General features: G+C 37.1%; 2 protein-coding genes across 2 annotated transcripts; one reads left to right on the top strand and one right to left on the bottom strand.

The window, feature by feature from the left end:
• Nucleotides 1-1,301: 1,301 nt before the first annotated feature.
• On the top strand, nucleotides 1,302-7,256 carry LOC131529198 (myozenin-2). The gene is made up of 6 exons (XM_058758773.1): nucleotides 1,302-1,404; nucleotides 1,611-1,699; nucleotides 2,404-2,558; nucleotides 5,158-5,320; nucleotides 5,417-5,600; nucleotides 6,692-7,256. The coding sequence occupies exons 2-6, from the start codon at nucleotides 1,633-1,635 to the stop codon at nucleotides 6,873-6,875; spliced, it is 753 nt and encodes a 250-aa protein (XP_058614756.1). The 5' UTR covers nucleotides 1,302-1,404; nucleotides 1,611-1,632; the 3' UTR covers nucleotides 6,876-7,256.
• Nucleotides 7,016-11,802, bottom strand: rbm22 (RNA binding motif protein 22). The gene is made up of 11 exons (XM_058758772.1): nucleotides 11,656-11,802; nucleotides 11,121-11,174; nucleotides 10,979-11,008; nucleotides 10,590-10,722; nucleotides 9,799-9,899; nucleotides 9,472-9,644; nucleotides 9,008-9,208; nucleotides 8,616-8,780; nucleotides 8,443-8,525; nucleotides 7,855-7,986; nucleotides 7,016-7,758 (listed from the first exon to the last, which is right to left on the bottom strand). Exons 1-11 carry the CDS (start codon nucleotides 11,707-11,709, stop codon nucleotides 7,610-7,612), a joined length of 1,275 nt encoding a protein of 424 aa, XP_058614755.1. The 5' UTR covers nucleotides 11,710-11,802; the 3' UTR covers nucleotides 7,016-7,609.
• Nucleotides 11,803-13,400: the final 1,598 nt, after the last annotated feature.

Here is a 13,400-nt window from a genome sequence, read left to right as displayed (position 1 = left end):
TCCATCACAAATATATTCTTCAGCTGTTTTGATAGTTGTCACACTGGAGAATTATCTCTAACAGAGCAAAACTCTTGTATTTTGTGTAAGATGATCTGTCAAAGCAATTTTTTTTTTTTTTCGTCTCAGTATGACTGGATTTGATAGTTTCTATGATTATCTTGTGTGGACAACCTGTTTATGATTATGTGAAATGAAATTGTGACATTAAATTCTCTAGTTGTTTAAGATTGTCTTTGATTCTAATTCAAACAAGACCCTAGACTAGAAATGCTAGTTTTTTTTCCAACATTTTTGAAAGATCTAAAAAACTTTTTCAAGGAACATAAGAGTGAATGCTGTTGTTCTAAATAATTCACATATTATGTATTTTTGTAGGCCAACCTGTCAGTTAGCATCACCCTGGTTCCCTTCACAAAAACCAGACAGGATTGGCTTTTGGATTATTGCATAAAATAAGCTCTATGACCAACAAAGGTTTGATTATCATCATGACAATCTTCACAAATTAACACAACTTTCATGAATTTTGAAGCCTAAATACAATTTCACAAAGTGAAAAGGTAAACTTATGGGCTACATAAACGAACTAAACCAAGTTCACATGACTATAACGTCACCACCATTAAGCTTCTTCTGACAACTCTTTCAGTCTTCATTTAAAAAACATTTTACATAAAAATTTGAGTTCGAAAATTTAGCAAGACCATAAATATAAACACAAAGAGGCTGTGAAAGCATACTAGTGAGTAGATGAGTTTACCTGTTCGACGTTATGACATTTAATGTCCCCAATAACCTCTGTAGTCCCATTTAGCCACTTGTTAGCAAACGCTTTTCAAGACAAGTAAAAGCTTTACAACAATCACAATGGGTGTATTACTGATGTATTTTTTGATGTAAAAGTAAAAGGTGAAAACATCTTATCCACAGACTTTATTTCAGGCATTTAACCAAAAACCCATTCAAAAAACCTTCAGGGCAATTAAACTATAATTGATGAAATGCTTATTTTCAGGTTTGGCCTAAAAAAATAGGTTATCCCTGCTTGAAAAATAAAAATAAAAAATAGCCCCCTCTCAGACCCCTGGCACGTCTGCAGCAAAAGGTATTGAACCTCAGAGGCAGACATACTTGGAAACGAGTCTTGCCTTCCGCCCCGGTCACCAGTCTGCTCACTTAGTATTATGGCCAGTGGATCAAATTTTCATTAGTGTGGATGCTGATGCTCCACTGTGCTAATCCAAGCCCATTAGATACACACCGTACTTGCTATAATAAGACAGTGATCTAACCAGGGCAAAAAGAGGGTCCACAGTGTGTCTGGCTCACATAAGCATTTCTACCTCTGGACGGGATACATCATCAAGACTGGCATAAAGGCGAACCCGGGATTTTAAATTGGTAAGTTTTGCTGTAATCAAAGGGTTTGTTTGTTCTGTGACCTATGCGACTCAGTTTAAACAAGTGTTTTCAGGCCTGATTTGACATCAAAGTAATACATATATATATATATATATCTACCACAAAGAAAGGGTCAAATCAGATTCATTTAGTTGGGGAAAAAATGAAAATAAATTATTAATCTTGATGGACCGGTTTTATTGAAGGCTGGATACTATTAATATCACCATGCCTGTGCCACACACTGACGTACCCAAGAAAGAGCAACAGGAGCTGTGTTCGGACACAGATGGAGGTAAGACACATCCGAAGCAGGAAAAAAAGCTCAATTTATTCAAACAGCACACCATCTGAATGGATAAGACTAATTCAATGAAATCAGCTTGAAAGCAACAGCACTGTGACGTGTGTGTGTGTGTGTGTGTGTCTGTGTGTGTGTGTGAGGGAAGGGGGGGGGGGGTAGCAAAACAGTCTGAAAAGTGAAAACAGAGAGCCAAATTTTACTTTCTGCTCTGGCATGTGTCAACTGCTTTGACTCGGTTTCCAAAACAGTAAGGGTATTTGTAATGTAATATGACAGCAGGAGACTAAATGCTTTACTCCAGGAGATCATGACTCATCCACGCCTGACTGGGAAAGATCTGAACCCTCTTAAACATTACTGAACAAACAGCAGGCTGAGGTTACACCCAGATGCCTGTGTCAAATTTAATGATTTAATCACAGTCGCACATATTGTGCTCAAGATTGGAGAGCCAAAGAAGATGACAGAGAATGTTAGACATGCTTTTGATGACATTAATTATGAATGATCATACAGTATTAATGAAAACCTGTAAATGTCTATAGATGTCTATCAACTTTCAGAAGCATGGCATGTAATTACTAGTTAATAGTGATGTAATTACTAGTTTATAACATTGTAATGTAATGTCATAAGGGATAGTTGTTCTGTAATTGATATCAATGCATTCCAACATATCTGTGCATGTAAATCAGTATGTTTGAACCTGGGGAAGAAGATCAGTGTTCCTCGGGATCTGATGATGGAGGAGCTCAATCTGCTGTCCAACAGAGGATCTATAATGTTCCACGAGAGACTCAAAAGAGTGGAGAGGTTCACCTTGGAGAATATAGCACAGAGACACCTCAATGTAAGACATCTTACACTGGGTTAAAGTCAACATGAAATCAGAATTGACCCAATTTACTTCTTGGTTCAATATAATTACACTGTAAAAAGTGATAAGTTGACTTAACTTAAAAACATTGAGGAAACCCGTTGCCTTGAAATTTTTAAGTAACTGATAATTTAAAAAAATCAGTTCATTGAATTGTCAAGTTCACTTAACTTTTTTTTTTTTTTTTATTATTATGTACTTAATAATTTTAAGGCAACGGTTTTCCTCAATTTTTTAAGTTAAGTCAACTTTCACTTTTTACAGTGTACAAATTTATAAATTTGGTCCCAATGTTAACAAGTAGCCAAATAGCTATTTTATTGTTTTAGGCTAATGTCAATAGGCAAGACCATGTGGGTTAGCATTAATATTGTGGCAATAATAACAAATAATATATTTGAATAAAAAGTTTTACCTTTAAGATTTGCTGAAATCGTCTTGAGGGTGAATTTGCCTTTCTGCCTCCATGTTAAAATCTTCCTCAAACGTTTCACAATTAACTGCAAACTCACATTCAGGTTTAGCTCTGTTCTGGACCACCCACTTTTCATGATCTAATCAATCCCTGATGGATAAAATCAAGTCCCGCCCCCTTTTTTCATTTAATATCCTGTTTCACTCAGAGTTGCAAGACCTTTACTATACAGAAGTAAAATGGGTTGTGAAAGCTGTTTGAATGTGAAATCAGAAGTGTCCAGTCCTCCTCTTGGAGGGCCAACTTCCTGAAGAGTTTAGATCCAACCAGCAGCCTTGAAATTTCTAGTCATTCTGACGAGTTTGATTAGTTAGTTAGGTGTGTTTAATTACAGTTCTGTCATGACAACTCTCGGAGGGATTGGCATGGCAATGTACATGTCAATATTAATGTATTTGGTCTTGGCGGAATAGATCTGCTACCGAGACTTGCTACCGCCAATACATCCACAACATGCTGCTGTGAGCATGTAAGAAACACTGCTGCTGCAAATATAACATACATGAAATAATCCCCATATAGCATACATGAATCACCTCATAGCAGATCTATACAGGTGGAGCTGGGGAAGGCGGAGGGTTTCTGAAGCAAGCTGCAACTACTACAGCAAGAACTAGTCATATATTTGAATGTTGAGCAGCGAGCTCATTGGCTACCTATACAGGAGAGAACCAATCAGCTGTGCCATGTGATAATTATGTAATTAGGTCAGATTGTGTTAGACCTATTCGGACTGCGCCATCTAGGGTTTCATGCCAGAACTCTGTATTTGAGGCTGAACTCTGCCAGAAGGCCCTTCAGAAACAGGACTGGACACCCCTGAGCAAAACTAAAGAAGTTTAGTGAGCAAATCTACTAGTAACTCCAATTGTCCACCTGGAGGACCACCTTCCCGCAGAGTTTCTTGGCCTAATTAAACATACCTGAACCAGCTAATCAAGGCCTTTAAGATCCCAAGGCAGCTGGTGTGAGCTACACCCTAAAGTAGTGATGGGCGTGTTCGAAACACTGCTTCACGAAGCTTCGAAACATTTGTGAATCTTTTGTTTCGAATCAGTGTTTCGGAGCGCGTATCAACCCGGCAAGGTAATGTGATTTTACCAAACGAAGCTTCGTTACGTCACACTGTTTCAAAATGTTCCAAAACTCCAATGGTTTACCACTAGGGGGGTGTTGATCTCAAAGTGAACCCATGGACCACTTCTGGTTGCCCAGTTAATCATGAAGTCCCACTAAATTTTACTCTAAAAATAAATAATTCAGGGCCAGATGTTGTGGGTTAAACAAAAGATAACTTCCCTTTAACACAGATGGCTATATAGTTTAAAAAATGTGTAAAAAAAACATTCAGTGGCCTACTTTCAACCTACAAATCACATCATACCTTAAAAATAACAAAACGAGCTTACGATAGAATTAAAACCACCTCCTTCTCCCGACTGATAACACTACTCTTGCCTGCTGGTTTTTATAGACAGCTCTAATGAAAACACTTAATTAATTAATTACATAGGCTAAATGAATTAATTCATTAAATAATTAATTTAGTTCATTGTGTGTTAAGGGTTTGATTATACTTAAATAAAACACATAACACAAGCACTAATATTTAATAGTATTTAAGTGTTGCTTTTTTAAAATGGTATTTCTAAAAAAAAAAAAACATTGGTCTGAGTTCTAAATGTTCTTGTAACGTTTTCACCAGCGGGTGTCGCCAGCATGTGCTGTTTCAAGTGCTTCGAAACATCGAATCCTTTTTCGAAGCTATTGGTTCAATTGATTCAATGCTTCGAAAAGCTTTGTTTCTCCCATCACTACCCTAAAGGCCCTCCAGGAGCAGGATTAGACAAACCTGAAGTAACTATTAACCCCTACCCTCTGGTTATGGTTCCACGAAGAACCTTTAACATTCATAGTATCTGTCCATCGCAAAAAAGGTTCATTAGATTATTAAAATCTTCTTCACACTAATTAAAAAATAAATAAATAAATAAAAAAGGTCATTTAACAACTGTTCACTGAAAGGTTCTTTGTGGAACATTTTATTTTTAAGCTTATAGGTTCAGTAATAATGGATGATCTTTTAACACTGTCTAGCACTTAGAGGAAACACTTCAAGGCCAGAATGCCATGCAAGGAGAGAAAGGAAGTGATTGCTTCACCTCTGAAATCTACATCAACCAGCCTGGAAAGAACAGCCTTGTCACCACACTAAAGCACACGGTTTCAAAGAAAGGAAACCCAAGTGTGCTTGCACCTGGTAAATACAGGCACAATTCTGTATGAGTACATTAAGGTTTCTGTTGTTCTCAAAGTCAAAGGACAATTCTGAAGGTCACTCAATTCTCTTACACAGGTTATGGGGGGCCTCTGAAAGAGGTTCCTCCAGAAAAGTTCAATGTCACTGTGATCCCCAAGGCTTACCAGTCACCCTGGGAGGAAAAACCCATTGACAATGAGACGCTGTTGGCTAACATCAGTACTCATCTGCCTGAGCCACCTTACAAACTCACCCCTGCCAACTACAAATGCTTCAACAGGTACAAATTAATCACAACATCATAATACTTCTACTCTCAACATCATAATACTTCTACTCTCAACAGTAATCTCAGCATGAAGTAAATGTTAAATTAAAATTTGAAACCAAGAACCAGTGTGAATTATTCATCAAATTTACTTCTACTGATGTTCTACTTATGGCCACACAAGCTATTAAATGATGACAAATTAGTTTCCCATTGAAAATCTTGCTGAAAACCCTCAGACATAATTTTCAAGTTAATTGGCTTGAAAATAGCAATCCAGAACAAAAGTGCCTGAACAACTTTTTTCAGCTGCCTTGTATTCATATGTATTTTTCATAAACAAGCTATTTCAACTTTTTTTTTTTTTTTTTACAAGTTATAAGCCATCAATCAAACAAACCAGCACTGAGGTGAATCACAATATGTTTTTTTTTTTCTTTTGCCTCTATTCGGATAGTACAATTGGACAGGAAGCAAAGTGAGACAGAGAAGGGCTTGGGAAAGAACCATAAGCTTTTGGCTTAGATATACATACACACAAATATAATAGTCAACATTTGAAGTGGATCAAAAAAAGTTCATCAAAGTTGTCCTTCGACAACAACACATTTTGGTTTTAGGTTGTAGGACAACTTTGATGAAAGATTTTGATCCACTTCAAATGTTGTCTAGTGTCTTTACGTTTGAGAGTGTAGGGAGGCTTGATTGCATCACTTGAAGTGCTTCATGGAAGCGAACGGGACACTAATGTGTTCTTTTGGCGCAATTTGCTTGTCAAGTTTCCTTGACTGGTCCCTGATTTTATGGAAACATGGGTAAAATATTAAGGTAATTGAATTAAGGACATCACTACTAACATTACACATAAAAGACTTCTTAGCATGTCTGGCGTGGGAAGGCTGCCTGCCAAAAATTGTTGGATTTAAGGTCAGGCCTTAAAACAGAATTTGTGTCTTGAAACCTTATGCTGGTCCAGGCTCATGTATCAGTATGGCAAGTGAAAAAGACAAGACTTGTTCTACTCAGCTGTTAGGGAAAGTCAAGCTATTTTTAGCAATAAAAAAAAAAGGAACATGAACAACAATCATTGTCATTCTTCACAGAGCTCCTACACCGTTTGGTGGTACAGCAGGTACTGTGAGGGCTCTGCCGCTACCTGGCTTTGAGATGCTGCAGGCTCACACAGAGCCACACCTGACCTGGGACAGGATGTGCCATCGGCCCAATTTCAATCGTACTCCACAGGGCTGGAGCATCCAGTACACTGCAGAGTCTCCCGATCTGTGAAGCTGGCATACGCAACTATTTTGCCAAACTACAATTGAAGACAGGATTTCTGAGGGATGCCTAAATTGCTACTGTGAATTGTGAGCTGAGCCATTGTGAGCCATCAAATACCAATTTAAAAAGTTTACATACATGTTTACACAATTGTTCACACAATATTTCAAAATGTGAAGCTTCTTTAATGTAACCACAAACTAGCCACCTGTACATTTAAAAAAAAAAGCCTTAAAACCAATTCGGGACAACACACTTCATACTTTACAGAAAAAGGGGAAGAGATGGACACTAGCACAAACTGTAATATGAATCCTGGAATATTCTAGAGGTGTAGGACAATAAAGTGTCAAACAAATAAAGACTTCAGGTGGATGAAAGAGTCAATAGTGCCCCCACTTGGTAATTGTTGGTCACTGCAACCAATTCTTTGTCATTCGACCCTAAAAAAGGCATGATATCCGTTTCATATCATTACATACAAAACAAAAACTGACAAAAAAATATAACAGAAACCATCAAGGGTTACAATAAATCAAAAGCTTAAAAAGAAATGTTTTGTCATGGTTTAAATTCTAAGATGCTGGCATTTTTCCAATATTTGCCTTGTTCGTTATGCATTGCACCTTACTCTGAAAATGACTGACAGATATAAACACTTAAAAATGTGGGCAGAGGTGACATCACTCTGGGTTCAGTTGCTCAGCGGTCATTGCTGAATGAGGTAGCTGTATAACTATCTAAGGGCCTCCATGGCGAGTTGCATGGGCGCCCATCCGCTGAGGATCCTGGGATGGGTAGTGGACCTGTCCAGGGGGCCTCATGGCCATTGGAGGGGGCATCGGCGGGGCCATGGGATCCATGGTGTGGAACATAGGAGGACCAAAACCTGGAGAGAGCAGATAAGATTAACGGGATAGTGAAGCACATTATCATAGCTTACAAAAAAAAGAGGGAGGAGGAAGTGAGTGGGGTTGAAACTCACCAGGCGGTGGGGGCATGGCAACCCCAGGTGGAGGAGGAAGTCCCAGGTTCATGACAGCAGGGGAGCTGGTGGGAGCCAGGTTGAAGTAGTTGGTGGAGGCGTCCTCATCAGACACAGGGGGTGGGGGCAGAGCTGTTGAAAAAGTATGAGAAAGGGGAAATTCACATACTGCTCTACTTTATATAATATTTAGTGGCCCCCCCCCCATTCAATTTAGTTTGGAATAATTGTATTCTGTTGTAAAAGCGGTATTTCTATTATTAGTAGTAGTGATTATTATTATTTATATTATATAGCAATGTACTTTTGATTTTGATTTTTATCTTAAATAATTATCATTGTAAATTAATTTAATTTAATAGTGTGAAAGATCAAGATCCAAAAAATAAATAAATAGTAATAAATTAAAATTTATTATATTGTATTATTAAATTAATAAAAAAAAAATTTTTATTAATTAAATAATTAAAAATGTAATTAAATAAATAGCTTTTTATAAGCTTTCCATACACTTTACAATAAATAAATAAAATCACATTTATATTAGTATATAAAACACGCTCATGCGTAAGAGACTTCGTAGCATACCTCCAGGGAGGCCGGGCACTGGCTCCAGCCTGATTCCGCTCTCCGTCACTCCATCCTTCTCTTTTCCTCGAGCCGCTTGTGACCTGAACGACACACAACAACATTCAGAACTGCCTCCACACAAACGGTACTGTTTGAATTTCAGTTTTTTCTTGCACGCTTAAGACACCAACCTGCCCCATTTAACATTAAGTCGACGTCCATTAATGATGAGTTTATTAAAAGACTTCTCTGCAGCCGTCTCTGCAGCCTGCCGTGTAGCAAACTGGATGAAAGCACACTGCTGCCTTTGAACGATAGTGATGGTACGAATCTCCCCAAACTGGTAGAAGTGGCTCCTTTGGGAAAAAGTAAACCGTATTCTTTAATCAAGAAACAACACAAAAAGGTTTTGTTCTTTATAAAAAATATATTTTTTTTTATATTTGTCATTATTTATTCCCAGTTAGTAATATTACTTATTGCAGTTGCTTGCCAAGACAATATTTCTAGTTTCATTTCAATTAACATTTTTTCAACACATTTTTAACTAATATTTGTAGTTTTAACTCTGAAGAGCATTTACCTGAGCTCAGAGTCTGTAACGTCTTCTCCCAGCCCTCCGATATAGAGTGTGGTGATGGACTTGTCCTCCGGTGTGTCCAGTCTGGGCATGGTGGAGGCCCGCGTCAGGAGTTTGTTAGCCACAGGATCATTAATGCCATAGTAACGGTCCTTAATATTCTGATCAGCCAATGGGTCATCTGGATCCGTGGGCTTTTCATGCCTGTGATATAACAGCAATGTATTTCATGTCAAAAATGTTATCAAAATTCACAATCGCGCATACATAATTCACACCTTAAGAATATGTCATTAAAAGAAGTCACTTCATAAAATGCATGAGGTTTATTAACATGATGCAAGACACAAACACCAAAATGAAAATCGTGACAACCAACACTGAGTGTTTTCTGACACAACAGCGTGAAATTGAGAATCATGGGTCATAATTTTACAGCCATAAAAGACTCTTGAGGTGTTGCTCACCTGTATGGACACTCTTCTCCTCTCTTGCACTCCCCCTTCACCCAGAAGGAACAGATGTGTGGTCTGTTCCTCTTGTAATACGGTGTGGTACGAGCCAGTTTCAGCAGCATATCACTGCTGCTCGGTGCCTTCCCAAGCAGCCCCACGGGTCTTGTACCATCAGAGTTAGCAATCTAGAGGGCAAACATAATTATATGACCAACAGATACTTTTATGTATTACTTAAAGCTGTTTAGTATTTGCATGCACTATGCTATGTGGAAACCATTAAAGGTTTCTTTTTACCAATAAAAACATGAATAAATGTGTAAAGTACAGACAAATTACCTCTCTCTCCATATTCTGAGTGTAATACTCCTTGTTCACATCTGATCTCGGTACTTCATCTTTAACGGACAGCCCAGTGTCACGAACCTGAATGGGCAAACCTGTGCAAAAACCAAAAAAATAAATATTACTTAGTAATCTTTACAACACTGCAAAATTATTATTGATTGAACCTATTAAAAACACCAACCCACAAACAATTATCTGAATTATCCTGTAAGAATGTTAGAATTTGGATTGTGCGAGTTTCTAAAGATTTATATTCTGCTTTCTGGATACAAGTTCACTTTGTGCATTCATGTGATATAAATACCAAAAATATGTCCAAACTACTGATATACTGTAGCAATATGTCAACCGGTGTCGTGAAAAATATTTATTTTTTGATACAAATCATTTCAATGTTTCAATGCTCTGACAACAAGTTGACAGAAACGATTAAAATGCAATCTGCAGTGTTTAAGTAAGTTACACTGCATCCAAATGAAACATCACCGTGTTCTTACACGCAAGCAGCTCATCATCTGGTGCTTTCAGCATCTCAGAGAAGCTTGGTTAACAGTGAATGCAGCAAACTCAATATCTGCATATGCTGTGAGTTTAACATGCATTTGGAAACACAACATGTGCCAGTGATGCTTGAATACACCTTTAATGTTGTGATATACATTTTTCAAGTGGTGTAGAAAATCAATATTTTTCAAGGTATTGTATCAAAGTTAGAAATCCAAGTATTCCGCAAACTAATGTCAACAGATACTTAAGACTATGGCAACAAATGATAGCATTACCGTATTCCAGATCCAAAAGGCAGGTTTGACAGACGTTTTTCATTTTACTGCAGGTCTGACAAACTTCTGTCTTCTTAAAGCGCATCCTGACCCCAGGACACCAGCGGAACACCGTGAAGGGCCGTGCACAGATCTAGAGGATAGGAAGTATTGAGAATAAACTGCTGCGGTCCCAAAATGTGGGGCAAAAAATATGTGCAGTAATTTTTCAAGACAGGCTTCCCACACTTTTGACCAACATATTTCCAAGACTTCATCGTGAACTGGATAAGGATTTTGATAATTTTAAAGAGATTATTGGAATGAGTAACTAACCTTTGGAATTAATATAAACTTACGGCATAAAAACAATTGGAAATGACTGTGGAACCCTATCAAGACAACAGTACCTTGCACTCCTTGCCGAATTTCTCTTTGGTCTGTTAAAACAAATGCAGGTGCAAAGTGAAAATGTGTTTAAATACAACTGTTTTGAATTCAGATAAAATTAATAATGAAACTACTAAGTAAAACAACACTAACTCAACTTACCATCCGGATGTAAGGGTTTTCTCCCAAGCATGTTTGACAGAGAATGGGAAAATCCTGTTCAAATATGAAAAGGTCAGTCCTGTGCATGCATTTACTCATTAATAAATAAATGCATTCTATAATGTAGCATTAATTTAATATTAATTAAAAAATATTATTCATATCAAGTGTTATTAATATTATGAATACTGTTTTGTTAACAGGACACTCGTTCACATTTTAATGTACATAATTAGTTATATACTAATTATACAATTCGCATGTGCAGTAAAGATCAATTACAACACAGAGACTGGTCAGAGGATCTTCACGCTATTCTGTTTATACGCTATTCTTCAGTTTATACAGTATAATTATATAACAACATTTATAACTATTGATGAGATGCATTTTAACGCTGGAAGGGTTTTCATTAGCCATGAGCTAAGCCACAACAGGCGTTGATTTGGCGAGCTCAAACAAAGAACAAAAATGCGCCAGTCGTGATTAATAATACTCCTTATATATTCTTAAACAAAAATATTTTTATACTCACCGAATCTTCCCAGTTTTGTCTGTTGTAAGTGTTAGATCCTAAAGACGTCGCCATTGCTACAGGCTAGCCGCGAACAGAACCTTTACCTACAATGCTTTGCGTCTATAGGCCTTGAATCACAGCGCCACCTAGTGTTATGGAGGTATATACACATTTCGCCTCGACCGGAATAGAAAAAGTCGGTAGGCCTACTAATGATTTAAGAATTTAATTTAATTTCATTTAATGTAATGTAATATTCTGAAACCTTCCCTGAAACAATCCCTCACTTACTTGGTGTTGCCACTTCACCAAAGTCTGGAGAAAGACATCAATGTCTTCACTGTTTATCAGGTACAAAACCACTCTTTGTCATGTATGCAAAGACTTATAATTATTGTTGAATGTTTTATAATAAATAATCTAACATCCACAGATGTTGATATAAGAAAATGTAATCTGTAATAGGCCTATTACTGTATATTATAGGTTCTTCACAGTTTTTTTCATGAATAAAATGAGACATACATATACAATATCAAAATCTGCCAACAAAAATGTAAACATTTGAATTGTGCTCTGCCTTCAACATTGTCATGATTTAAACTGATTGTTAGGGTGCATTTGTTTTAATATCCTTTGATTTGCAAATGTTTTCTTTCTGTCAGTGTTAAAGTTTATGAAAGTTTGAAAGCACAAGGCCATGTTTGTGAATTATTTTGTACCCTACTGTATCACAATTTTTAACATTTAGTAACAAATCTAATTGAATGTTATATTTATAGTTTCATCTTTGTATCTGAAATGGACTGTGGTAATGTTATTGCAATTCAAAGATCCACTTTCGGTATTTTGTATAACTCACTAAAACTTTGCTTTGATTGTAATGTAGAGGAAGTCAACATATGTCACATGTCCTAGGATGTACAAAGGAATGTAGGATGAGCAATAGCATAATAACCACTCAAATGTCATTACAGTCCCCTAGCCTATTAGTGTCAAAGCACTGGAGGCAATGTGTTTTAAGACACTGCAGCTTATAAATAAAGAGTGACTGAGACTGTGTAGACTGCTTCTCCATATACTGATAAATGCACAGTGACAAGGTATATCAGGCTTACACTTTTGATGTTAAAATGCATTAATATTTGAGATAAATCTAAGTTTGGAGGGCGTTTGTATGATTCTGTCGCCAAACAAGTATGCAGAGGCTTTCTCCAAGCAACAAGATATCACTACTACTAAAATAAGCATTAGGCTTATTTTAGTAGTAGTTTTATTCATTGAATCTATCTATCTATCTATCTATCTATCTATCTATCTATCTATCTATCTATCTATCTATCTATCTATCTATCTATCTATCTGCCCGTCTGTCTGTCTGTCAATCTATCTATCTATCTATCTATCTATCTGTCTGTCTGTCTCTGTTAGTCTGCCTGCCCGTCCGTCTGTCTGTCAATCTGTCTGTCATCTTTCTTTCCTTCTTTCATCTATCTATCTATCTATCTATCCGTCCGTCCGTCCGTCCCTCTATCTGTCTCTCTATCTATCTATCCATCCATCCATCCGTCCGTCCGTCCGTCCCTCCATCTATCTGTCTCTCCATCCATCTATCTATCTATCTATCTATCTATCTATCTATCTATCTATCTATCTATCTATCTATCTATCTATCCGTCCGTCCGTCCGTCCGTCCGTCCCTCCATCTATCTGTCTCTCCATCTATCTATCTATCTATCTATCTATCTATCTATCTATCTATC

The sequence above is a fragment of the Onychostoma macrolepis genome, chromosome 21 (assembly GCF_012432095.1).
Source record: "Onychostoma macrolepis isolate SWU-2019 chromosome 21, ASM1243209v1, whole genome shotgun sequence".
In the NCBI taxonomy this organism is placed as follows: Eukaryota; Metazoa; Chordata; class Actinopteri; order Cypriniformes; family Cyprinidae; genus Onychostoma; species Onychostoma macrolepis.
The sequence above is the reverse complement of the archived record's forward strand: the minus strand, read 5'-3'. Positions and strand labels throughout refer to the sequence as shown.